Source organism: Gorilla gorilla, chromosome 14 (genome assembly GCF_029281585.2).
Source record: "Gorilla gorilla gorilla isolate KB3781 chromosome 14, NHGRI_mGorGor1-v2.1_pri, whole genome shotgun sequence".
Classification (NCBI taxonomy): Eukaryota; Metazoa; Chordata; class Mammalia; order Primates; family Hominidae; genus Gorilla; species Gorilla gorilla.
Genome location: NC_073238.2, coordinates 128,644,861 through 128,671,412, shown reverse-complemented (window position 1 = coordinate 128,671,412; position 26,552 = coordinate 128,644,861). Strand labels below are relative to the sequence as shown.

The window sequence follows — 26,552 nt, the reverse complement described above, 5'->3', positions numbered from 1 at the left end:
TGCCAGTCACTGCCTGAGCCGGTTGCTAACAACCAGGTGCTTCTGGTGAAAGAAAGTCTCTTTCTCCCTGTTTCTATCAGCCTGGTAATGGCCTGTTCTACCACCATGCCCGCACACACGTGAGCACACACAGGCACCCATGCCCCTTGTGCACATGAACGAACTGCACACATGCATATACACCGCATGTACACACGTGTGTACCCTTCTCCACCTGCATAGACGGGGCCTCTCCCCAAAGGGACGGGGAGCAGCAAGCCTCCCTCTACTGTTCTCTCTTTCCAGCCGCCATGGGGGGGCCCTGTTGGCCGTAGAGCCTCTAAGAGGGGCCGTGCCCCCAGTGATGGGAAAAGTGGGGCTGAGTAGGCAGACAGAGAGGGTGGGGAAGCCCAGGCTGCCTGCACTGACCTCCATTTCCCACCACAGCTGTCGGCCCCTCTGTGCTCCGGGGGACACCTCACTGCAGAGCCCAGACCCTGTGCTTCCCAGACCTGCCTTCCACACCAGCCCGGCAGCGGGGGTGGGTCTGGCTCGTTGGGAGCACCCTCCTGGGACACCTGCGACACTTTTATTCCCTCAAGAAAGAGCCCGGGCAGGAGCAGGCCGAGGGTGCAACCTAGCTTTCCAGTGGGGTACGCGACCCCCAAGCCGCCCCCGTTAGAATCTGCATGTAATTCCTTGAGCGCACCTTGTGTGTGGTTTGAGCAATCGCGGTGTGATCCCGCGGCGGGACAGCGTAGAGGCCTCCCGCGCTCACCGCCGCTTCCCTCTGGCTGGCAGATGTGGACGAGTGTCTGCAGGGCCGCTGTGAGCAGGTCTGCGTGAACTCCCCAGGGAGCTACACCTGCCACTGTGACGGGCGTGGGGGCCTCAAGCTGTCCCAGGACATGGACACCTGTGAGGTAGGCAGCCCCTGGCCCCGCGGGCCCTTCATGGTGGTTCCGGGGGCCCTCGCCGGTGGGGGCTTTCGGGAGAAACACTTCCGTGAAGACCTGGCCTTTGCTAAGGTGTTGGGGATCTCCAGGGCCATGTGGAGGTTTGGGATGAGAAACGCTTCTGTTCCCTGGAAGATGTTTGGTTGTATTTATAGTCTCTATGGCAACTCCCAACTCACAGTGGATCAGCCTGGTGTGGACCCCAGTGTGACACTCACGGGGGCACGGTCCCCACTCTGCCGTGTGCCAGGGAGCCAACGTGACCGACCTGTCACACCGGTGCCTGTCAAACCGACTTGTCACACCGGTGCCTGTCACACCGACCTGTCACACTGGTGTCTGTCACACCGACCTGTCACACCGGTGCCTGTCAAACCGACTTGTCACACCAGTGCCTATCACAGCATGACCTACATGTCACACCGGGGCCTGTCACACCGACCTGTCACACCGGTGCCTGTCACACCACTGCCTGTCACACCACTGCCTGTCACACTGACTTGTCACACCGGTGTCTCACACTGACCTGTCACACCGGTGCCTGTCACACCGACCTGTCACACCGGTGCCTGTCACACCGACCTGTCACACCAACCTATCACACTGGTGTCTGTCACACCCTGTCACACCAGTCTGTCACACCAACCTGTCACACCAGTATCTGTCACACCGACCTGTCACACCAGTGCCTGTCACACCGACCTGTCACACCGACCTGTCACACCGGTGCCTGTCACACCGACCTATCACACCAGTATCTGTCACACCGACCTGTCACACCGGTGCCTGTCACACCGACCTGTCACACCGGTGCCTGTCACACCGACCTGTCACACCGACCTGTCACACCGGTGCCTGTCACACCGACCTGTCACACCGGTATCTGTCACACCGACCTGTCACACCGGTGCCTGTCACACCGACCTGTCACACCGGTGCCTGTCACACCGACCTGTCACACCAGTATCTGTCACACCGACCTGTCACACCGGTGCCTGTCACACCGACCTGTCACACCGACCTGTCACACCACTATCTGTCACACCAACCTGTCACACCAACCTGTCACACCGGTGCCCGTCACACCGACCTGTCACACCGGTGCCTGTCACACTGGTGCCTGTCACACTGACCTGTCACACCAGTGCCTGTCACACCGACCTGTCACACCGGTAGGAATGCAGTACCCACATGTGGACGTTTCTGGGCAGGGCGGCCCTTGTCTTTCCTGTTCACCCTGGGCCTGTGCCTGGGGGTTGATGAGAGTGAGCATTTATTTAAAAAGCAAAACCACAGGTGAAAAGAGTCACCAGGACAGCTTCTCGGAGTCGCAGACCTGGGATGCAGCCATGGGGCTCTTGGGTCTGGGCTGCGACGTTCAGGGCTTCCAGCCAGCCCTCGCCTTGAGGTTCTTTGCCTCGCTGCCTCATGTACTCATGCAGAGGGTGTCGGACCCCTGCGAGGTGTCCAGCTCACCCTGGCTGCCTACGGTGGGCAGGGCAGGCCTGGCTCAGCCCCAGCCCCTCCATCTTCCAGGGGTGTCAGCTCACACCGGCTTTGGTTCTGTCCCCCTTCGGGCAGCGTGGAGAAACCACAGCCCAGAACAGGGAACTTTCCAGAACAGCCATCTTCAAGGCATCCATATTTGTTTCATAATAGTGTATACTTTTTAATGATTCTCTGTAATTTTTGTATGCTTGAAATATTTCATAATTTAAAAATAAAGGGTCAAGGGAAATGAGCAGGGAAGGAGATGACGGGGACCCCCGAGAAGCCCTGTGGGAAGCGGCTGCTGCAAGCCCGCCCTTCACCTGGGAGTCCCAGTGGGGCAGGTGTGACAGCCTCTGGGGTCTCAGCAGCTAGAGGCGGGGTGGCCACTCCCGAGGCACGGGAGGGACAGTGGACCCGCTGCGCGGCCGGGGCATGGGGCTCAGGGGAGCAGGAGTGAAGGCCGCATCCCCGACCGGCGTGGCCCCCGTCCGTGGCAGGACATCTTGCCGTGCGTGCCCTTCAGCGTGGCCAAGAGTGTGAAGTCCTTGTACCTGGGCCGGATGTTCAGTGGGACCCCCGTGATCCGACTGCGCTTCAAGAGGCTGCAGCCCACCAGGTGAGGAGGTGTCCACAGGAGGCAACACAACTTAGAATGGCCGAGACGCTGGCTTCACAGGGCCCGGGCCAGGGCTCGGCCAGCAGGGAGGGGCCGGGCATCTGCCTGTGCCCAGTGCTGACTCTTCTCCTGTGGGTGCCCAGGCTCGTAGCTGAGTTTGACTTCCGGACCTTTGACCCCGAGGGCATCCTCCTCTTCGCCGGAGGCCACCAGGACAGCACCTGGATCGTGCTGGCCCTGAGAGCTGGCCGGCTGGAGCTGCAGCTGCGCTACAACGGTGTCGGCCGTGTCACCAGCAGCGGCCCGGTCATCAACCATGGCATGTGGCAGACAGTGAGTGTGCGGCAGCCGCCCCTTCCAGGCCTCACGGGGTTCTCCCTGAGCCAGACCCAGCTGTCACTCGCTCATGCAACCGTTAGGAGATGAGCTCTGGGGCCTGCACCTGCTGCGTGCGGGCAGGACGGGGACCCCTGCCCCGTTCAGTTCATGCTCCGGGAGACGGGGACCCCTGCCCCGTTCAGTTCATGCTCCGGGAGACGGGGACCCCTGCCCCGTTCAGTTCATGCTCCGGGGGACGGGGACCCCTGCCCCGTTCAGTTCATGCTCCGGGGGACGGGGACCCCTGCCCCGTTCAGTTCATGCTCCGGGGGACGGGGACCCCTGCCCCGTTCAGTTCATGCTCCGGGGGACGGGGACCCCTGCCCCGTTCAGTTCATGCTCCGGGGGACGGGGACCCCTGCCCCGTTCAGTTCATGCTCCGGGGGACGGGGACCCCTGCCCCGTTCAGTTCATGCTCCGGGAGACGGGGACCTCTGCCCCGTTCAGTTCATGCTCCGGGGGACGGGGACCCCTGCCCCGTTCAGTTCATGCTCCGGGGGACGGGGACCCCTGCCCCGTTCAGTTCATGCTCCGGGAGACGGGGACCCCTGCCCCGTTCAGTTCATGCTCCGGGGGACGGGGACCCCTGCCCCGTTCAGTTCATGCTCCAGGGGATGGGGACCCCTGCCCCGTTCAGTTCATGCTCTGGGGGACGGGGACCCCGCCCTGTTTAGTTCATGCTCTGGGGGACGGGGACCCCTGCCCTGTTTAGTTCATGTTCTGGGGGCTCACTGTGGTGCTCTAGGCCTCTCTGCTATTTCATCACGTATCAGCCTGGCTCCCTCAGAAAGGGGCCTTGAGTGTAACCTGTGAGTTTGGTCTCCCTGAGTTTGGTCACCCTGGCTCAGGTGACCAACCCTGAGTTTGGTCACCCTGGCTCAGGTGAGAACCCGTGGTTCTCAGCCCCAGGGGACCCTGGGCTGTGTCTGGAGGCCATGCTGTTTATCCTGAGCGGAGTGGGGAACAGAAGCCAGGGCTGCTTGGCGCTACACGCAGGGTGCCCCACCAGGGGAGGAAGCCGCCACTGAACCTGCACCACAGCCCAGAGCTCCTGCTATACGTGTCTCCCTGGCCATGGCCAGGCCAGGCGCCGCCCACCCACCCTTCCCTGTAGGACGGTGTGGATGCTGCTGTCCCTGAGCCCTGGCTCCCAGGGCCTGCTGGTCAGTGCGGCCATGCATGCCAAGGGTCCAGGTGACCTCACAGGAGCTGCCCCTTGCCAGAGACGTCCTGACCACCTGGACCCCAGCCCCATGGGCAACCTGAGGGGTCCTGGGCAGACCTGCACTTGGGCAGCTGTGGGCAGCGGTAAAACGCGCCCACCCCACATCCCCATCCGTGGAGCGAGAGGGCCTGTAAGCAACCAGGCTCCCGCCCACAGCGCTGGGCCTCCCTCACCATACTGGGCTTGCAGAAGGAAACGTTGGGAAGAAAGGTGGAAAGCACATCTTGCCCTTCAGAAGTGAAGATGAAGTGGAAAAATTCACCCTGGTCCCTGCAGATGAAACACTGTAGACTTGTATTTCCATCCTGCAAAGCAATGCCTCGCTCCATTTTTCCCAACCCCTTAAAGGAGCAGCATCTCCAAGAGCAGGAGGCTGTTCTCAGCAAAGCTACAGAAAGCAAAGGAAGCAGAAGCAGTTTCAGGGATGGAGCCATGGGGATGAGGGGCCCGGGGCAGGTGGCCCAAGGCGAGGTCGCCTGGGGGGAGCAGTGTTGCAGGGGATGGAGCCACGGGGAGGAGGGGCCCAGGGCAGGTGGCCTGAGGTGGGGTCACCTGGAGGGAGCGGTGTTGCAGGGGATGGAGCCACGGGGAGGAGGGGCCCAGGGCAGGTGGCCTGAGGCGAGGTCACCTGGGGGGGAGTGGTGTTGCAGGGGATGGAGCCACGGGGAGGAGGGGCCCAGGGCAGGTGGCCTGAGGCGGGGTCACCTGGGGGAGCGGTGTTGCAGTGTAGTCCCGCCCAGTGACTCACAGCGTCCGCAGCACCCCACCAAGACAGGCCCTTCCCCATCAGGGGTACCTCATGAGGACCCCTCCCCAATTCCACCCTCTCTAGCTGCTCCCCAAACCCAGCTGACCCGAATTTGTACCATGTTTTTGTGACTCAGTTCAAACCCAAATACCTGAAAGGTGTTTTCACACAGGAAGAAGGATATTTTTCTCAAGCTCAGGAATATAGCATATCTAGCGTTCGACTTTATAGGTTTTCTATGAGGAAAGGTTTTGGTGACCACATTGATGCATCGAGGGCCCTCCTGGCCCAGATGATGAGCATGGACTCTCTGAGGTTGGGACCCTCTTGGCCCAGGTGAGGATCAGGTGGACTCCCTGAGGTCAGGTCCCTCTTGGCTCAGGTGAGGATCAGGTGGTCTCCCTGAGATTGGGACCCTCTTGGCTCAGGTGTGGATCAGGTGGTCTCCCTGAGGTTGGGACCCTCTTGGCCCAGGTGAGGATCAGGTGGACTCCCTGAGGTCAGGTCCCTCTTGGCCCAGGTGAGGATCAGGTGGTCTCCCTGAGGTCAGGTCCCTCTTGGGCCAGGTGAGGATCGGGTGGTCTCCCTGAGGTCAGGTCCCTCTTGGTCCAGGTGAGGATCAGGTGGTCTCCCTGAGATTGGGACCCTCTTGGCCCAGGTGAGGATCAGGTGGCCTCCCTGAGATTGGGACCCTCTTAGCTCAGGGGAGGATCAGGTGGTCTCCCTGAGACTGGGACCCTCTTGGCCCAGGTGAGGATCAGGTGGCCTCCCCGAGGTCGGGACCCTCTTGGTCCAGGTGAGGATCAGGTGACCTCCCTGAGATTGGGACCCTCTTGGCTCAGGTGAGGATCAGGTGGTCTCCCTGAGGTCAGGTCCCTCTTGGCCCAGGTGAGGATCAGGTGGCCTCCCTGAGATTGGGACCCTCCTGGCCCAGGTGAGGATCAGGTGGTCTCCTTGAGGTCGGGACCCTCTTGGCTCAGGTGAAGATCAGGTGGTCTCCCTGAGGTCAGGTCCCTCTTGGCCCAGGTGAGGATCAGGTGGTCTCCCTGAGATTGGGACCCTCTTGGCCCAGGTGAGGATCAGGTGGTCTCCCTGAGATTGGGACCCTCTTGGCCCAGGTGAGGATCAGGTGGACTCCCTGAGGTCAGGTCCCTCTTGGCCCAGGTGAGGATCAGGTGGTCTCCCTGAGATTGGGACCCTCTTGGCCCAGGTGAGGATCAGGTGGTCTCCCTGAGATTGGGACCCTCTTGGTCCAGGTGAGGATCAGGTGGTCTCCCTGAGATTGGGACCCTCTTGGCCCAGGGGAGGATCAGGTGGTCTCCCTGAGATTGGGACCCTCTTGGCTCAGGGGAGGATCAGGTGGTCTCCCTGAGATTGGGACCCTCTTGGCTCAGGGGAGGATCAGGTGGACTCCCTGAGATTGGGACCCTCTTGGCTCAGGGGAGGATCAGGTGGACTCCCTGAGATTGGGACCCTCTTGGCCCAGGTGAGGATCAGGTGGCCTCCCTGAGATTGGGACCCTCCTGGCCCAGGTGAGGATCGGGTGGTCTCCCTGAGATTGGGACCCTCTTGGCCCAGGTGAGGATCAGGTGGTCTCCCTGAGATTGGGACCCTCTTGGCTCAGGGGAGGATCAGGTGGACTCCCTGAGATTGGGACCCTCTTGGCCCAGGTGAGGATCAGATGGTCTCCCTGAGGTCAGGTCCCTCTTGACCAGGTGAGGATCAGGTGGCCTCCCTGAGATTGAGACCCTCTTGGCCCAGGTGAGGATCAGGTGGTCTCCCTGAGATTGGGACCCTCTTGGCTCAGGGGAGGATCAGGTGGACTCCCTGAGATTAGGACCCTCTTGGCCCAGGTGAGGATCAGGTGGTCTCCTTGAGGTTGGGAACCTCTTGGCCCAGGTGAGGATCAGGTGGCCTCCCCGAGGTCGGGACCCTCTTGGCCCAGGTGAGGATCAGGTGGCCTCCCTGAGATTGGGACCCTCTTGGCCCAGGTGAGGATCAGGTGGACTCCCTGAGGTCAGGTCCCTCTTGGCCCAGGTGAGGATCAGGTGGTCTCCCTGAGATTGGGACCCTCTTGGCTCAGGGGAGGATCAGGTGGCCTCCCTGAGATTGGGACCCTCTTGGCCCAGGTGAGGATCAGGTGGCCTCCCTGAGATTGGGACCCTCTTGGCCCAGGTGAGGATCAGGTGGTCTCCCTGAGATTGGGACCCTCTTGGCCCAGGTGAAGATCCGGTGGCCTCCCTGAGATTGGGACCCTCTTGGCCCAGGTGAGGATCAGGTGGCCTCCCTGAGATTGGGACCCTCTTGGCCCAGGTGAGGATCAGGTGGCCTCCCTGAGATTGGGACCCTCTTGGCCCAGGTGAGGATCAGGTGGCCTCCCTGAGATTGGGACCCTCTTGGCCCAGGTGAGGATCAGATGGTCTCCCTGAGGTCAGGTCCCTCTTGGCCCAGGTGAGGATCAGGTGGCCTCCCTGAGATTGGGACCCTCTTGGCTCAGGTGAGGATCAGGTGGTCTCCCTGAGGTCAGGTCCCTCTTGGGCCAGGTGAGGATCGGGTGGTCTCCCTGAGGTCAGGTCCCTCTTGGTCCAGGTGAGGATCAGGTGGTCTCCCTGAGATTGGGACCCTCTTGGCCCAGGTGAGGATCAGGTGGCCTCCCTGAGATTGGGACCCTCTTAGCTCAGGGGAGGATCAGGTGGTCTCCCTGAGACTGGGACCCTCTTGGCCCAGGTGAGGATCAGGTGGCCTCCCCGAGGTCGGGACCCTCTTGGTCCAGGTGAGGATCAGGTGACCTCCCTGAGATTGGGACCCTCTTGGCTCAGGTGAGGATCAGGTGGTCTCCCTGAGGTCAGGTCCCTCTTGGCCCAGGTGAGGATCAGGTGGCCTCCCTGAGATTGGGACCCTCCTGGCCCAGGTGAGGATCAGGTGGTCTCCTTGAGGTCGGGACCCTCTTGGCTCAGGTGAAGATCAGGTGGTCTCCCTGAGGTCCGGTCCCTCTTGGCCCAGGTGAGGATCAGGTGGTCTCCCTGAGATTGGGACCCTCTTGGCCCAGGTGAGGATCAGGTGGTCTCCCTGAGATTGGGACCCTCTTGGCCCAGGTGAGGATCAGGTGGACTCCCTGAGGTCAGGTCCCTCTTGGCCCAGGTGAGGATCAGGTGGTCTCCCTGAGATTGGGACCCTCTTGGCCCAGGTGAGGATCAGGTGGTCTCCCTGAGATTGGGACCCTCTTGGTCCAGGTGAGGATCAGGTGGTCTCCCTGAGATTGGGACCCTCTTGGCCCAGGGGAGGATCAGGTGGTCTCCCTGAGATTGGGACCCTCTTGGCTCAGGGGAGGATCAGGTGGTCTCCCTGAGATTAGGACCCTCTTGGCTCAGGGGAGGATCAGGTGGACTCCCTGAGATTGGGACCCTCTTGGCTCAGGGGAGGATCAGGTGGACTCCCTGAGATTGGGACCCTCTTGGCCCAGGTGAGGATCAGGTGGCCTCCCTGAGATTGGGACCCTCCTGGCCCAGGTGAGGATCGGGTGGTCTCCCTGAGATTGGGACCCTCTTGGCCCAGGTGAGGATCAGGTGGTCTCCCTGAGATTGGGACCCTCTTGGCTCAGGGGAGGATCAGGTGGACTCCCTGAGATTGGGACCCTCTTGGCCCAGGTGAGGATCAGATGGTCTCCCTGAGGTCAGGTCCCTCTTGACCAGGTGAGGATCAGGTGGCCTCCCTGAGATTGAGACCCTCTTGGCCCAGGTGAGGATCAGGTGGTCTCCCTGAGATTGGGACCCTCTTGGCTCAGGGGAGGATCAGGTGGACTCCCTGAGATTAGGACCCTCTTGGCCCAGGTGAGGATCAGGTGGTCTCCTTGAGGTTGGGAACCTCTTGGCCCAGGTGAGGATCAGGTGGCCTCCCCGAGGTCGGGACCCTCTTGGCCCAGGTGAGGATCAGGTGGCCTCCCTGAGATTGGGACCCTCTTGGCCCAGGTGAGGATCAGGTGGACTCCCTGAGGTCAGGTCCCTCTTGGCCCAGGTGAGGATCAGGTGGTCTCCCTGAGATTGGGACCCTCTTGGCTCAGGGGAGGATCAGGTGGCCTCCCTGAGATTGGGACCCTCTTGGCCCAGGTGAGGATCAGGTGGCCTCCCTGAGATTGGGACCCTCTTGGCCCAGGTGAGGATCAGGTGGTCTCCCTGAGATTGGGACCCTCTTGGCCCAGGTGAAGATCCGGTGGCCTCCCTGAGATTGGGACCCTCTTGGCCCAGGTGAGGATCAGGTGGTCTCCCTGAGATTGGGACCCTCTTGGCCCAGGTGAGGATCAGGTGGCCTCCCTGAGATTGGGACCCTCTTGGCCCAGGTGAGGATCAGGTGGCCTCCCTGAGATTGGGACCCTCTTGGCCCAGGTGAGGATCAGATGGTCTCCCTGAGGTCAGGTCCCTCTTGGCCCAGGTGAGGATCAGGTGGCCTCCCTGAGATTGGGACCCTCTTGGCTCAGGTGAGGATCAGGTGGTCTCCCTGAGGTCAGGTCCCTCTTGGGCCAGGTGAGGATCGGGTGGTCTCCCTGAGGTCAGGTCCCTCTTGGTCCAGGTGAGGATCAGGTGGTCTCCCTGAGATTGGGACCCTCTTGGCCCAGGTGAGGATCAGGTGGCCTCCCTGAGATTGGGACCCTCTTAGCTCAGGGGAGGATCAGGTGGTCTCCCTGAGACTGGGACCCTCTTGGCCCAGGTGAGGATCAGGTGGCCTCCCCGAGGTCGGGACCCTCTTGGTCCAGGTGAGGATCAGGTGACCTCCCTGAGATTGGGACCCTCTTGGCTCAGGTGAGGATCAGGTGGTCTCCCTGAGGTCAGGTCCCTCTTGGCCCAGGTGAGGATCAGGTGGCCTCCCTGAGATTGGGACCCTCTTGGCCCGGGTGAGGATCAGGTGGCCTCCCTGAGATTGGGACCCTCTTGGCCCAGGTGAGGATCAGGTGGCCTCCCCGAGGTCGGGACCCTCTTGGCTCAGGAGAGGATGAGTGTGGTTTTTCTGCAGTTGGGAGCCCCTTCAGAACGTGCACTCCCATCTTTTCTCATGGCGCTGCCTCTCTTCAGATCTCTGTTGAGGAGCTGGCACGGAATCTGGTCATCAAGGTCAACAGGGACGCTGTCATGAAAATCGCGGTGGCCGGGGACTTGTTCCAACCGGAGCGAGGACTGTATCATCTGAACCTCACCGTGGGAGGTATTCCCTTCCATGAGAAGGACCTCGTGCAGCCTGTGAGTACTGTACCTGTCCCTGTGTAGACGCGCTGTGTGCTGGGATCCCAGGAACGGTGTCAGGAAGCCTCAGTCACACCCTGCCCTGTGTTTACCATTAACCAGGTGTGGGGAGGACCTAGAGGAAGGAAAGGTTTCCTAGAGTTTGACAAAGTCACTGTACAGCTATGTCATTAATTTTACCATCTCTTTTTATGAGACCTAAGTTTTCATCTGAATTGATAATAAAGTTGTCTATTTTTCAATGGAGATAAGACACAATTAAATTATTATTTTTTTTTTGAGACGGAGTCTTGCTCTGTTGCCCAGGCTGGAGTGCAGTGGCGCAATCTTGGCTCACTGCAAGCTCTGCCTCCCAGGTTCACGCCATTCTCCTGCCTCAGCCTCCCAAGCAGCTGGGACTACAGGCGCCCGCCACCACGCCCGGCTAATTTTTTTGTATTTTTAATAGAGACGGGGTTTCACTGTGGTCTCGATCTTCTGACCTCGTGAACTGCCCACCTTGGCCTCCCAAAGTGCTGGGATTACAGGCGTGAGCCACCGCGCCCGGCCGAAATTATTCTTTAACAGAACAGTAAACTTTTTTGGACAATTTCCAAGAACATTTTGGGTTTTGTAACTCTGCCGTGAGTCTCATAAGGGGAAGACAGCCATGGTGGGCGGTCAGTGGGGGCCATTCCTCCAGGTCCCGCCCTCTCTCCCCTTCAGCACAGCACACGCCCGTGCCCCCGACCTGTGTCTCCAGCCCCCACGCGCTGATGTCTAAGCCTTCATCCTGGGTATTTTCACTTCCACACCAGGCAGGAGAAAGGCACGCATGTCTTCGTGTCTTTGGGTGCTGAGTGTCGGCAGTGCCTGTGCTGAAGCCACCCCTTCAGTGTTGTGAGGGGGCCCCTGCTCCCCAGGCCCACAGACTGCCTGGTGCCGGGACCTTCGGTGTTGTGAGGGGGCCCCTGCTCCCCAGGCCCGCAGACTGCCTGGTGCCGGGACCTTCGGTGTTGTGAGGGGCACCTGCTTCCCAGGCCCGCAGACTGCCTGGTGCTGGGACTTTGCCTGGCTGGACCCTCCTCGTTTCACGGATAAGGGGGTTGCCCTGATTTGCCCACAGCCATATTGAATATTGAATAATTCCCGTGGGTGTTGGGTGGTTGAACAATCCATACTCTTCCACCTTAGACCCACTTGGCCTTTTCAGTCCTTTCCTAGCTTTAAAATGAACCTTTAGTTCTTGAGCATACACCGGTGGAAATAGGTATTCTGCAGTGAGTCGTTGTGTAAAGTGAAGAAACCTTCTGTGAAATGGCCACCACCGATGGGACTGGGGCATCCGGCATGGGGCTTCTCACTCCCAGGAAGCCACGGAGATTTCTCTGCCTTTCCAGATAAACCCTCGTCTGGATGGCTGCATGAGGAGCTGGAACTGGCTGAACGGAGAAGACACCACCATCCAGGAAACGGTGAAAGTGAACACGAGGATGCAGTGCTTCTCGGTGACGGAGAGAGGCTCTTTCTACCCCGGGAGTGGCTTCGCCTTCTACAGCCTGGACTACAGTAAGTCTTGGCTCTTACCGTTGGGGTGGCTGTGGCTGCACCTTCAGACAGGCATACACTGAAAGCAAGCAGACGGCCTCAGATGGCAGCGTCAGGACAAGCTGAGGCTCCTTCGGTTCCAGGGCAGGGCGGGGTGGGCGGAGGTGCGGGCAGAGGCTGCCAGTTCAGAGTCAGCCAGTGAAGAAGAAATGAGAGAGATGTGCCGAGAAGGTGCCTGGGAGGCCAGTGCCAGGAGGCCGGGGAGAGAAGGTGCCTGCGAGGCCGGCGCTGGGAGGCCGGAGAGAGAAGGTGCCTGCGAGGCCGGTGCCGGGAGGCCGGGGAGAGAAGGTGCCTGCGAGGCCGAGGCTGGCGCTGGGAGGCCGGGGAGAGAAGGTGCCTGCGAGGCCGAGGCTGGGAGGCCGGGGAGAGAAGGTGCCTGCGAGGCCGGTGCCGGGAGGCCGGGGAGAGAAGGTGCCTGCGAGGCCGAGGCTGGCGCTGGGAGGCCGGGGAGAGAAGGTGCCTGCGAGGCCGAGGCTGGGAGGCCGGGGAGAGAAGGTGCCTGCGAGGCCGGTGCCGGGAGGCTGGGGAGAGAAGGTGCCTGCGAGGCCGAGGCTGGCGCTGGGAGGCCAGGGAGAGAAGGTGCCTGCGAGGCCGGGGAGGCTGGGAGCCTTACAGGGTCCTTTGCAGAAAGTCCAGAGACAGCACAGCCTTAGGACTCGTCCGGGGCACAGGGAAGCTCTCAGTAACATGGTGGACACTGCGGTCACCGATGATCCGGTGAGACAGCTACAATGGGAGGTGTCTAAAAACAGCAGTGAAGCTGCCTGGGGGACAGTGAACCTAGGCCTGAAAAAGGGAGGACAGGGTGGATGTGAGCTGCTGGCCCAGTCCTGCAACGCCATGCTGCCGCCCTCCCCGGTGCAGGCTTGGGGGGCTGCTGTGAGGATAGTGTTACTGCTTGGCCCCACCCTGCCTCACATTCCCACCCCACTGGGGCACCACAGCCCTGCCCTATTCTTGAACACCGAGCTGTTTATGGTGAAGCCCCCACACACAGAAGGCAGGCAGTGCCCCCTCCGTCAGATCTCAGGGCTGCCGGCCCTCAAGCACCCAGCGGGAACCCCAAGTTCAAGGGGATCCACGTGGAGCAAAGGGGAGGGTTCTGCCCCATCCTGAGCCAGATCCAGTGTCACCGTCTCCCCCTGGGTGTCAAAAGCGTGACCGTGTCAGGAAAGGCATCTGAGAAAAGCGCCGTCTGCCACTGGCCGGGCTGACTGTGCACACGCGTTCTCCCTCAGTCTTGATTTTTGGACTTACAAATCTAGAGCATCATCATAATGTTTGACACGAAATCATGTCATATGAAATGCTCAAATCCTTTTTCCACTTAATGTCATACACATTTCTCAGGGGTAACCTTATGCAGGCATCACAGGGGCCATTTCCAGTGACTGCCGGCCGCGTCTGCCGGCCCGTTTTGGTCTATCCGGACAGAAGCAGTTACAGCTCCATGCATTTCCAGTGAATCTCAAACTATACCAGTAACGTCTCTTACAAGACAGAGGAGACTTGCTGGGAATGGTAGTACTGGCCTGGCTCACTCTGCAGCGACTCTGCTGGGCTCAGGCTTGCAGATCTCCAGGTCTGTGCGGCCTCCATGCAAGGGGCCACGTGGAGCCGGGAAACCTTCCCGGGGAGAGGAGAGCAGAGGCCGGTGCCCTTGTGAAGCCCCGATGGCCAACATGTGCCTAGCCTCCTGTCAGGAGCTTCCTTTTTTTTTTTTTTTGAGACGGAGTTTCGCCCTTGTTGCCCACGCTGGAGTACAATGGCACGATCTCGGCTCCACCTCCCAGGTTCACACCACAACCTCCGCCTCCCAGGTTCAAGCGATTCTCCTGCCTCAGCCTCCCGAGTAGCTGGGATTACAGGCATGCGCCACCACACCCAGCTAATTTTGCATTTTTAGTAGAGATGGGGTTTCTGCATGTTGGTCAGGCTGGTCTCGAACTCCCGACCTTAGGTGATCCACCCACCTCAGCCTCCCAAATTGCTAGGATTACAGGCATGAGCCACCGCGCCCGGCTGGGAGCTTCCATTTTAAAGAACACCATCATCTCTCCCTTCACAGGTTATGGGAAGACCAGCAAACAGGAGAATTTTTGTTGTTACTTTTTGATTCTGTTGCAATATTTTTGTTACTTTTTCTGATTTTGTGTGTTTCAGTGCCATAAATGGTTGTTGAGAACTGATGTGGCGGGTACCAGCTAGGGACAGGCAGGACAGGCGATGTGGGTTTGAGGCGCACATAGCCCCGTGGGAAAGAGACAGGGAAACCAGCACAATTCACTCTGACCCCAACCTCAGCCTGCAGTGCGAGGCGCCCGATCACAAGTCTGTACACACAGTGATTTGGGGTCCTTTTTCCTAAAACAGCTTCTTTATCAGGACTTTGGAATTCTGGGTGAGATAGAAACACTGAAAACAGGGCGGAAGTTTTTTCTTCTGGCTTCTTAGTCCACGGAGGGCTCAGCGTGGAGAGGATATGCCGTGGTATTCTCCCTGGGAGACCACACATGTTCCTAACAGCTCAGACCCCAGACCGCACGTGCTCCTGACAGCTCAGATCCCAGACCGCGCGTGCTCCTGACAGCTCAGACCCCAGACCGTGCATGCTCCTGACAGCTCAGACCCCAGACCGCAGGTGCTCCTGACAGCTCAGACCCCAGACCGCAGGTGCTCCTGACAGCTCAGACCCCAGACCGCGCGTGCTCCTGACAGCTCAGACCCCAGACCGCGCGTGCTCCTGACAGCTCAGACCCCAGACCGCGCGTGCTCCTGACAGCTCAGACCCCAGACCGCGCGTGCTCCTGACAGCTCAGACCCCAGACCGCGCGTGCTCCTGACAGCTCAGACCCCAGACCGCGCGTGCTCCTGACAGCTCAGACCCCAGACCGCGCGTGCTCCTGACAGCTCAGACCCCAGACCGCGCGTGCTCCTGACAGCTCAGACCCCAGACCGCAGGTGCTCCTGACAGCTCAGACCCCAGACCGCGCGTGCTCCTGACAGCTCAGACCCCAGACCGCGGTGCTCCTGACAGCTCAGACCCCAGACCGCGCGTGCTCCTGACAGCTCAGACCCCAGACCACTGTGCTTATGACGGCTCCTGTCCGCATGCTGTCTTAAACTCTCGGCCCACACTGGGCCCTGTGCTGCTACCTGAAAGCTGCAGGTGAGACGCGAGGCACGAGGCCACGCACGCTCTGAGGAAGGAGCTGCCAGGCGCTCCTGAAACAAGAGGACATCGGAGGGAGGCAGGGACAGGCCTGCGTCCCATGGTGCACAGCCTGTGGCCCCTCAGACAGGTCTGTGTGGCCTGGTGGTCACCTACAGGGCATTTAGAAGTGGGGTACTGGTGTGGCCAGGGAGAAACAGCCTGGGGGTCCCTGGTGCCTCTGGGCTCCGGGCCAAGATCTGAACCAGTCTGTTGAGTTTTCCATCACGTCCCAGATCCGGGGCTGTCTGCACAGCTTCCCACCGCGGCTGGGACTGCATCTGTCGTGGCCCTGCTCCAACCTCACTGTGGCCTCTCCACCGTGCATACCACCCTATAATGCACCGCTTCCATTGCAGTGCGGACCCCTCTGGATGTCGGGACTGAATCAGCCTGGGAAATAGAAGTCGTGGCTCACATCCGCCCAGCCGCAGACACAGGTGTGCTGTTCGCGCTCTGGGTCCCCGACCTCCGTGCCGTGCCTCTCTCTGTGGCCCTGGTCGACTATCACTCCACGAAGAAACTCAAGAAGCAGGTAGGGCCTCCGCCACCCAGGGCGTCCTGACCGGCTCGACCCACGGGTACGTGGGCCGCACTCCCTGGCAGGGGACGAAGGGGGCCCGCAGTGGGATCCCCAGGGACCCCCAAAGCCTCTGACCAGAGGTCTGATGAGCCAAGCCCGGCGTGGGCCACCCTTCGGGCTGCGGGGGTTGTTTGGACACCAGGTCACCGCCACACAGCTGAGGGGGCCGGCGCCTGCGAGCCACACTCGGCCCACAGTGCGGGAGCTTTTCCCCTGTTCGGTTGGGCAGATGGTGGCTCACAGCAATCTGAATTAGTCTCTCGTGTTTAAGTCAGATGATTTCAGCAACAAACTCAGTTTTCCAATTTCCCTGGAAAAGTCGGATCTGTGACCTTGGCCGGTGCCCCCAACAGCGTCTTTCCCTGGGGGACACCGGGTGGAGCTGAGTGCAGCTGCCCCTTGGACAAGGTCCCCCAACCCCCGGTCCTCACAATGAGTCAGCTGTCCTGGGCTGGGGGACTCATGCTGTTTTCCCCACAGAACAATCAAGAGGTGACAGAAACAGGTTTTATTCTCTCGCTCGTGTGCTAAGGAGGGAGACATGGGTCAAACCAGAGAGGCTCACGTTCTCCAAGTCTGCCCACCCCGGGGCCACAGAGCCCTCCCGCTTGCTGGGATACGACAGTGACAGGCTTGGTTCATGCAAATGCTCGTTACCAGGGCCAGACTCAATCTCAGCATCTGGAATAAACAGCTGCTGTTATGTAGCAACAGCTGACCCCTGGGCTGCTGGGCTACGGTGCCAGCGTGAGTGCCCACCGGGCTGGGAGGCCACCACCGCAGGGCTGGGTCCTGGGTCCCCATCAGGGCCACCCCAGTTCCTGGTCAAGTGCAGCCTCGGTCCTGTGTGTGCCTGGTGCCTGGGGCTGGGGTTGACCCTCTCACACCCAACCTGGGGGCCACACTTGTTCCCCTACAGCCTCCCAGGCTGGCCCCTGGCTTTACGTGCAGAGAAGCTGAGCCCCAGGTGGGGTGGGGGTGTCATCCACAGTCAGCGAGCATCTGGACCCAGGGCTGCAGGGAACCCTGGACGGAGACAGGCATGCGGCATAGGGGTGGCCAGCAGCTGTGAGGACCAGCTTGGACCTAACAGCTCATGTAGGGGCGGCCGGCAGGCCCTGACCACACCTCGGTCTCCTGCAGCTGGTGGTCCTGGCCGTGGAGCACGTGGCCTTGGCCCTAATGGAGATCAAGGTGTGCGATGGCCAAGAGCACGTGGTCACCGTCTCGCTGAGGGACGGTGAGGCCACCCTGGAGGTGGACGGCACCAGGGGCCAGAGCGAGGTGAGCGCCGCGCAGCTGCAGGAGAGGCTGGCCGTGCTCGAGAGGCACCTGCGGAGCCCCGTGCTCACCTTTGCCGGCGGCCTGCCAGGTAGGTGCTCCCTGCTCCGCTCAACCCGGGTGAAGAGCTCCAGGGAGGCCCAGCTTGGTCACCCCAGATCTAACCTGGACAGGCTGGCGTTTCTGGTAGTGAATGCGGAAGAGGACTTGTGTTTTAAGAGGAAGGAGAAGTCCAGGTGGGTCGTTAGTGGCCATTATGGTGTCTCGGTGCCGGTCAGGTCATTGGCTGAGGCTGAGAAACACGTACGGGGGCCGGCATTGGCCTGAGTCAGGCCCCACGAACCTGCATCTTCAGGGAGCATTCGTCCACACCCATCAGACCAGCCCCGGGGGAGAGGGCTGGGCAGACCTCGGGCCAGGCTGCAGTTGGGACCCGCGGCTGTCACCACAGCTGTTAGCAGCGAACAGAGTGACCGCCAGCCCCTCCCATGTCCAGCAGGGCGTCCCGCCATGTCCCATGGGCTTCACAGCACAGAGGCTGGGACTGGGGATGTCCTTGCCGTGAGCTGGGAGGGTCAGCGGAAAGGCACGTGGGAGCCGGCAAGTCCTCGGCTGCCCGCAGGTTTTCACTTGCGGCAAACGGCAGGATTTCTGTCTTGGCTGCCAGACACAGACTCCACTTAGTTTTAATAAACAGAGCTTTGAAGAGGATGAGAGCGAGCCAAGAGGCCTGCAGCCTGAATGACTCACTGGGCACAGAAGAAGATCACGTTTAACCGATGGGACTGTCTGTGCTCCCAGCGGGGGAGGGCTGGCGTCTGCAGAGCCCAGGCTGGCAGATGCCTCCTGCTTGTCTGCCGGGTCTGCAGCCGAATGAACGGGGACAGAGAAGTTAGAGAAGAAAGGGAAATCCTGCCCTTTCAGAGGGAACCCAGGGCTGGCCACAAGCGCTGCCGGGGGTGGGGGGGCCAGGCAGGGGCCGGCCACGTGGCGAGCCCTGGGACCCAGGCTGGGCCTGCTAAGATATGTTTGTTCTCTCCCCGCGGCCCAGATGTGCCGGTGACTTCAGCGCCAGTCACCGCATTCTACCGCGGCTGCATGACACTGGAGGTCAACCGGAGGCCGCTGGACCTGGACGAGGCGGCGTACAAGCACAGCGACATCACGGCCCACTCCTGCCCCCCCGTGGAGCCCGCCGCAGCCTAGGCCCCCACGGGACGCGCAGGCTTCTCAGTCTCTGTCCGAAACAGCCGGGAGGAGCCTGGGGTCTCCTCACCACGTGGGGCCATGCTGAGAGCCGGGCTTTCCTCTGTGACCGTCCCGGCCTGTATCATATCTGTAAATAGTGAGATGGACTTGGGGCCCCTGACGCTGCGCACTCAGCCGTGGGCCCGGGCACGGGGAGGCTGGCGCAGGGCAGAGTGGGCTCGAAGAAAATAATTCTCTATTATTTTTATTACCAAGCGCTTCTTTCTGACTCTAAAATATGGAAAATAAAATATTTACAGAAAGCTTTGTAACACCGTGTTGGCCGTCATCTGCTCCCCGCGGGGTTCTCCACACGTAGCAGCGTTTGGGATGAGCGGGGCTGCCAGGGCTCCAGGCCGCACGCTCAGCCGCTCCAAAGATCCCTCTTTTCTGCTCCCAGCCTGGTTGGGTGGCCACGGTCTGCTCCCCAGGAGCCTCTGACTCCTCTGGTAGTGGCGGCAGGGGCTGGAGCCTCAGTTTACTTGTTCTGTAAATGCGGAGAAAGCCCTGCTCAGCCCCCACCACAGGCAGCCAGTCATTGCTGAGTGAGGAGGGCACGGTGAGGGCTTGGCACACAAACGCAGGCTGCTGGGGCAGTGGCCTCTGAGCTAGCCTGGGAGGGACCCCGAGCTGGGACCGAGGGCCGGAAGACACCGAGGTAGCGCCTGCACCCCTGTGCCATTCCCATCCCCACCCTCCTGCACAGATCCACTTGCTTCCGGGCCTCAAGTGTGTTCTGTTGAGAAAGGGAAACTGCTTTCTCTGTGTCGGTCTGGGGTAGAGCTTGCCAGGAGCAAAGCCAGCCCTGCTTCCCGCGTCCCCACTGGCAGGGTCCCCATGTCCCTCAGCCTCAGCTTCCTTGTCTGCAAGGGGTGGAGCGGTCACTGGTGCTCTCTGACCCCAGCAGGCCACAAGTCTGCAGGGAAGGTCAGGGCAGCCGGAACGTGGCCAGGCAGGTGCCTGAAATGCAGTCGGGACCCCGCCTGCCTCCTGGAAGGATGTCGGAGTCGCAGCTGGTGGGGACCCCGCCTGCCTCCTGGAAGGATGTCGGAGACACAGCTGGTGGGGGCCACAGAGTCACTGCTTCTCCTTGGTCCCAAGGGGATGACCAAGACTCGTGGCTTGACGCTCCCGTGGGACGTGGCCGCCTGTGCTCGAGCCTCTGTCTGGGCCAAACATGGGTCCCCAGGGTGGATGCGGTCACTGCAGGGGCCACACGGGGGATCAGGGAGGGTTTCAGCATCTGAGGCCCAAACTGGGATTCCACTTTAAGACCAAACCCTCACCCGTGCTCGGAGCTCCCTGGGGAGGAGTGAGACACGGGGCAGCTCGGAGCAGCCCCACCTCCCACCAGTCAGTCCCGGAGCTGCGCCCACCGGGCAGGACAGGCTGTGCGTTGGGGCGTCTTTGCCTCTGCCTGGCTGGGGTCAGCACTTGACCTAGAGAAAAGTCGGGTGGAGAAGAAGGATAGAATCCCCGAGAACCCGTCCAGGGATAAATCGCCACAAATGAACTGCAAAGAGGTTTCTAGAAAGAGGCCTGTGGCTTTGAAGGCCACACGGGAGGCCCCGCTGGCTGGACTGACAAGGTGGCATCGGCCGAGTGGGCTCCTGAGGGGCAGCCCCGGGCCGGGAAGGAGCGGCTTCCCTCTGGCCCCCGGCCTGACGGCTGTGGAATGGGCAGAGCTTCTCCAAGGCTCGGGAGCCAGCAACACTCATGCCCACCTGGAGGGACCCTGCCCGCCTGGGCCGAGCTCACCCCATGGATGGACGGCCAGCCAGGCACCTTGCCAGGGGCCATGCACAGGGGGCCCCATCCCCTGCCGTCCAGAGCCGCCCAGCTCATCTACGCTGGAGCCTCCAGGCCCTGGTGGTCCCTGAGGGTCCCTGGCAGACCCATCCTGTGTCTCTGGGGCTCTTGTTGACCGGTGCCAGTTATGGGCTCCTCGGGCCACATCCCATGACCCTGCGCCATCGTGGGCATGATGCCACTTGCTCTGGACACGCCGGGCAAGGGCCTCTTGTTCTTCCCAAAATCTTGGCAGCATCTGGGCAGAAGTTCTGTTGATTCAGGGCTGCAGCCTGAATTCAGGACTTCAACCTAGTCTAAGAGGTATTGCAGGCAACTTTCGCTTCGGTACCGTGAGAAAATACTGACAGGGGAGGCCCTGGCCTCAGAGGGCAGACGTCAGGCTCCTGCCGGCTCCCTTCGGAAACGTCCATCTGCCGCCAGCGGCCCCGCGTGTGTGTGACGGCTCTCGCCAGCCTCGCCCGGCAGCACGTGGACCTTCCGCAGGCAGATGCGCTTTCTCCACTCGGGCCGGGACAGGTGGCCACTGGCTGCTCACACGGTCGGGGACCCGCAGCCCAGGCCTCCACGCTGGCTCCGGGATGTCCAGGTGCTGTTTGGGCTGAGGATGGTCGGGCCCAGAGCTCGGATCTGGCCATCAGCACAGAAGCCCAGTTCTGGGAGGCCCCGGCGTGGATGCTGACGGCTCGCTAAGCAGGCCAACTCGTCTGACCCCGACGATGCCAGAGCCAGCGGACCAGAACTCCAAGAAGCCCGTGGAACACAGCCCCCTGGGCCCCAGGAGAGCCCTGCACTGCCCACAGCACGGCCTCACACGGCCACAGGGGCCACAGCCGCCCGCTGGGATCCCAGCCTCTAGCCCGGCACCACGGCGTCCGTCAGATCCCGGCCTCCAGCCCGGCACCGCGGCGTCCGTCAGATCCCGGCCTCCAGCCCGGCACCGCGGCGTCCATCAGATCACACTGGTGGGTGCCCCCCAGTGCTCTCCCAGAATGTTCCCTGGCCGGCTGGGAGCCTGCTCCTGCCCAGCCTCCATCCTCCCGAGGTCAAGATGGCCAGGAGCAAAAACAGGCAACGGCCAGCCTCAGGGACAGGGACGTGGGGAGGCCCCCACAGACACAGGCTACAGTCACCAGTGTCCTCAGGACACAACCCTCCGCCTGGGTTTCTGCTCTGCCTCCAGAGGAATCAGGAACTTCTGTTTCCTAGTATTGTTTTCTTAGAGTTCCGGGGGTGCCAAAAGTTATAATAACCACTGTCCCAAACAAGCAAAACCAATGGTGCTAGGAATTGCAACACAGAGGCCCAGCCAGGCCTGTCACGTTGGCGACCTGGCATCCTCCACGACCAGGCATGTCTGGGGTGTGCAAGAGGACGGGAAGACAGAGCACGTGGTGCAAGTGCTGGTGCCCTGGGGAGGGAGGAGGGATGTGTCCCCTGGAGGGAGGAGGGATGTGCGCCCTGGAGGGAGGAGGGATGTGCCCCCTGGAGGGAGGGGGGATGTGTCCCATGGAGGGAGGAGGGATGTGTCCCCTGGAGGGAGGAGGGATGTGTCCCCTGAAGGGAGGGGGGATGTGTCCCCTGGAGGGAGGGGGGATGTGTCCCCTGAAGGGAGGGGGGATGTGTCCCCTGAAGGGAGGGGGGATGTGTCCCCTGGAGGGAGGGGGGATGTGTCCCCTGGAGGGAGGGGGGATGTGTCCCCTGGAGGGAGAAGGGATGTGTCCCCTGGAGGGAGGGGGGATGTGTCCCCTGGAGGGAGGGGGGATGTGTCCCCTGAAGGGAGGGGGGATGTGTCCCCTGGAGGGAGGGGGGATGTGTCCCCTGGAGGGAGGGGGGATGTGTCCCCTGGAGGGAGAAGGGATGTGTCCCCTGGAGGGAGGGGGGATGTGTCCCCTGGAGGGAGGAGGGATGTGTCCCCTGGAGGGAGAAGGGATGTGTCCCCTGGAGGGAGGAGGGATGTGTCCCGTGGAGGGAGGAGGGATGTGTCCCCTGGAGGGAGGGGAGATGTGTCCCATGCAGGGAGGAGGGATGTGTCCCCTGGAGGGAGGGGGGATGTGTCCCCTGGAGGGAGGGAGGATGTGTCCCCTGGAGGGAGAAGGGATGTATCCCCTGGAGGGAGGAGGGATATGTCCCCTGGAGGGAGGGGGCATGTGTCCCCTGGAGGGAGGGGGGATGTGTCCCGAGGAGGGAGGGGGGATGTGTCCCCTGTAGGGAGGGAGGATGTGTCCCCTGGAGGGAGAAGGGATGTATCCCCTGGAGGGAGGAGGGATGTGTCCCCTGGAGGGAGGGGGCATGTGTCCCCTGGAGGGAGGGGGCATGTGTCCCCTGGAGGGAGGAGGGATATGTCCCCTGGAGGGAGGGGGGACAGCCCTGACTCTGGGCTGGGGAGGAGGAAGGAGGTTTGGCATGTGTTTTGCAGGTGGGGTCCTTTGATGTGGCCGCGTCCTGTGCACAGCAGATGCACCAGCGCCCCCTCCTGGACACTTAGCCTCATGACAACACAAAATGTCTCCAGAGGTTGGCCACTGTCCCCTGGGCCCGGGCACCTCTGTGGAAAACTGTTCTAAGCAAAAAGGAACGTTTCGTCCTACTTCACGTAATACAGAAAATATGAACATCAGGTTTTTAAATGCCAACGGAAGCATAAAGCAAATGTACAGCCGGGCTAATCCCAGCACAGCCGGTTTGTAGGAGAAGCTCCAGCCACAGCCCCTGCCTGCAAAGCAAGAAGGGTCACCTGCCCCAGGGTCAAGGTCTCTGCGAGGGGAGAGGGGGAGGGTCTGCTCCATGGTGCCCTTGTTTCAAGCACGTTTTCTGCTTACTGAATTCCATCAGTTAAAAGGTCTAGGAAACAGAAAAGGAAGTGGCGCGTGGCGCCGTCTGAGGATCTGCTCACGGCCCCGCCCTCGTGGAATCCTCCTCTGCCTCTGTGGGTCTCCAGAGTTTCGGAGGCATCTCTGCTCCCACTGCGGGGCCTGGTGGCCACGGGGTCCCCAAGTCTGCAGGAGGAGCTGCTCTGTGTGGCGAGGGTGATGACCATGGCTCTTGTTCACTGAGCAGGGCCGGTGGCCAGCACTGTCCAAGTCACTAGTGCAGCCCCATAAGGCCATCTTCACAACATCCTTGGGGCCCATTTCTCCCACTCCCGTTTCCATGGAGATGTGATTCACACAGCAATAGCCACGCCTCATGAGTGCAGAGCATGGGTTGGTGGTCAGTCCATCCACAGGGCCGTCCACCGATCACCTCCATCTGGCTCCTGGACACTCCTCTTCCCACAAGAACCCATGTCCCTGACCAGTGACTGCACCTCTCCCCCATCCAGAACATGCTTAGAACACGCTTGCCTCCCTGAAAAGAAACCATGTCCCTGACCAGTGACTGCACCTCCCTCCCTATCCAGAACACGCTTAGAACACACTTGCCTCCCCGAAAAGAACTCGTATCCCTGACCAGTAACTGCACCTCTCCCCCATCCAGAACACGCTTAGAACACACTTGCCTCCCCGAAAAGAACTCGTATCCCTGACCAATGACTGCACCTCTCCCCCATCCAGAACACGCTTAGAACACATTTGCCTCCCCGAAAAGAACCCGTGTCCCTGAGCAGTGACTGCACCTCTCCCCATCCAGAACACGCTGCGAACACGCTTGTCTCCCCGAAAAGAACCCGTGTCCCTGAGCAGTGACTGCACCTCTCCCCATCCAGAACACACTGCGAACACGCTTGTCTCCCGGAAAAGAACCTGTGTCCCTGAGCAGTAACTGCACCTCTCCCCATCCAGAACACGCTGCGAACACGCTTGGCTCCCCGAAAAGAACCCGTGTCCATGAGCAGTGACTGCACCTCCTTTCCCAGTCAGCCTCTGTCTGTGGACACGCCTTCTCTGGACACTGCATATAAACAGAACACAGTCTTCACGTCTGGTGTCCTTCCCTGAGCACTGTGTGTTACAGCCTCACCCCAGCACCCGTTAGAGCTTCCTTCCTCTCTGTGGCTGGGTGACCCGCGTGTGGATGGGCCACGTCCTCTCCCTCTCTGTGGCCGCGTGACCCTGTGTGGGCGGACCGTGTCCTCTCCCTCTCCGTGGCTGGGTGAGACCCGCGTGTGGATGGACCACTGTAGTATTCTGTTTTCACACTGCTAATAAGGACATACCTGAGACTGGGAAAAAAAGAGGTTTAACTGGACTTACAATTGCACATGCTTGGGGAGGCCTCAGAATCACAGTGGGAGGCAAAAGGCACTTCTTACACGGCAGGAGCAAGAGAAAATGAGGAAGAAGCAAAAGCGGAAATCCTGATCAACTGGTCAGATCTCGTGAGACTTACTCACTATCACGAGAATAGCATGGGAAAGACCAGCCACCATGATTCAATTACCTCCCGCTGGGTCCCTCCCACAACGTGCAGGAATTCTGGGAAATACAATTCAAGTTGAGATTTGGGTGGGGACACAGCAAAACCATATCACCCATATCCCTTCCTCTCTCCGTGGCCGGTGACCCCATGTGGACGGACCGTCACACATGTCCCTTCCTCTCTTTGTGGCCGTTGGCCCCATGTGGACGGACCGTCACCCATGTCCCTTCCTCTCTTTGTGGCCGTTGGCCCCATGTGGACGGACCGTCACCCATGTCCCTTCCTCTCTTTGTGGCCGTTGGCCCCATGTGGACGGACCGTCACCCATGTCCCTTCCTCTCTTTGTGGCCGTTGGCCCCATGTGGACGGACCGTCACCCATGTCCCTTCCTCTCTTTGTGGCCGGTGGCCCCATGTGGACGGACCGTCACCCATGTCCCTTCCTCTCTTTGTGGCCGGTGGCCCCATGTGGACGGACCGTCACCCATGTCCCTTCCTCTCTTTGTGGCCGGTGGCCCCATGTGGACGGACCGTCACCCATGTCCCTTCCTCTCTTTGTGGCCGGTGGCCCCATGTGGACGGACCGTCACCCATGTCCCTTCCTCTCTTTGTGGCCGGTGGCCCCATGTGGACGGACCGTCACCCATGTCCCTTCCTCTCTTTGTGGCCGGTGGCCCCATGTGGACGGACCGTCACCCATGTCCCTTCCTCTCTTTGTGGCCGGTGGCCCCATGTGGACGGACCGTCACCCATGTCCCTTCCTCTCTTTGTGGCCGGTGGCCCCATGTGGACGGACCGTCACCCATGTCCCTTCCTCTCTTTGTGGCCGGTGGCCCCATGTGGACGGACCGTCACCCATGTCCCTTCCTCTCTTTGTGGCCGGTGGCCCCATGTGGACGGACCGTCACCCATGTCCCTTCCTCTCTTTGTGGCCGGTGGCCCCATGTGGACGGACCGTCACCCATGTCCCTTCCTCTCTCCGTGGCCGGTGGCCCCATGTGGACGGACTGTGTCCCTCCCCCACTCAGTAGTTGCCTCTGCTTGGGAGCTCTTGTGAGCAGTGCTGCTGTGTGAAATGTAGAAACTGAGGCAGGAGGAGACTCCCTGTAACCCAAGGTCCCAAGCTAATAAGGTGGGGCCAGTCTCAACGGACCCCTACCCAGGGCAATGCTCTGACCCTGCCCTCCTCAGGCACAACCTGCAGCTGCACTAGGCCCCCACCTCTGAGCTGCAGGAGAAGCCTGTCTCCTGTGCTGTCCCAGTGAGGCAGGGAGTGCAGGTGGGGCCACAGCACCCCCAAACCCCCCAGCACCCCCTGCCCCGGGGCCACAGCACCCCCAAACCCCCCAGCACCCCCTGCCCCACCATCCCCTCCACCCCCTCTCCCACGGCCTTCAGGGTCTCACTGACCTCGGCTGTGCGTGGGAACCAAGCGAGGGCGGGATTGGGAGCCCATCCCTGCAGAGGAGGCTGGGATGAGAAGGCCCCAGCGGAGCCCAGAGAGGGGGTTCATCAGACCGTGACTCAGGCTGGCAGAGCTTGGTGGCCCCAGACAGGCTCCGTCCACATGAGACAGGTGCACCTCGAGAGCAGCCGCCGCCCACACTGCAGGCCAGGCATTGGCCGGAGCCCTGCGCCAGGTGGGAGCTGCCCTGGGACCTGGGGGACCCTCCAGCCACCACGAACCTTGAGTCAAATTGTTCACATTCTTTGTGGCCGGGATAAAGGATAAGGACATTTTTGTGGCAAGAACAAAACTGTTGACCTTGGAGTTGAATATTTTTGAACAGCTTTTGACTCTAGACAAGATTAAAAGTCAGGAAAGATCGATGTTGTGTTTGGGGA

At 61.0% G+C, this 26,552-nt stretch overlaps 2 protein-coding genes across 3 annotated transcripts in view; one reads left to right on the top strand and one right to left on the bottom strand.

Moving 5' to 3' along the window:
- GAS6 (growth arrest specific 6) overlaps nucleotides 1-18,809 on the top strand; it is a 47,367-nt gene extending 28,558 nt beyond the window's left edge. The window contains exons 8-15 of one of the 2 annotated variants that reach the window (XM_055360277.2): nucleotides 781-902; nucleotides 2,924-3,042; nucleotides 3,186-3,375; nucleotides 10,460-10,624; nucleotides 12,007-12,175; nucleotides 15,785-15,960; nucleotides 17,152-17,380; nucleotides 18,341-18,809. In XM_055360277.2, the coding sequence (XP_055216252.1) occupies nucleotides 781-902; nucleotides 2,924-3,042; nucleotides 3,186-3,375; nucleotides 10,460-10,624; nucleotides 12,007-12,175; nucleotides 15,785-15,960; nucleotides 17,152-17,380; nucleotides 18,341-18,495 (1,325 nt within the window). In that variant the 3' untranslated portion in view covers nucleotides 18,496-18,809. Of the gene's footprint in view, nucleotides 1-780; nucleotides 903-2,923; nucleotides 3,043-3,185; nucleotides 3,376-10,459; nucleotides 10,625-12,006; nucleotides 12,176-15,784; nucleotides 15,961-17,151 lie in introns of both variants that reach the window. The other variant, XM_063697605.1, reaches the window with a different exon arrangement.
- Nucleotides 18,810-18,892: 83 nt separating this feature from the next.
- Nucleotides 18,893-26,552, bottom strand: part of TMEM255B (transmembrane protein 255B) — a 64,048-nt gene continuing 56,388 nt past the window's right edge. Inside the window, exon 10 of the mRNA XM_063697606.1 lies at nucleotides 18,893-19,024. The gene's annotated coding sequence lies outside the window, so the exon portion shown is untranslated. The remainder of the gene's footprint in view (nucleotides 19,025-26,552) is intronic.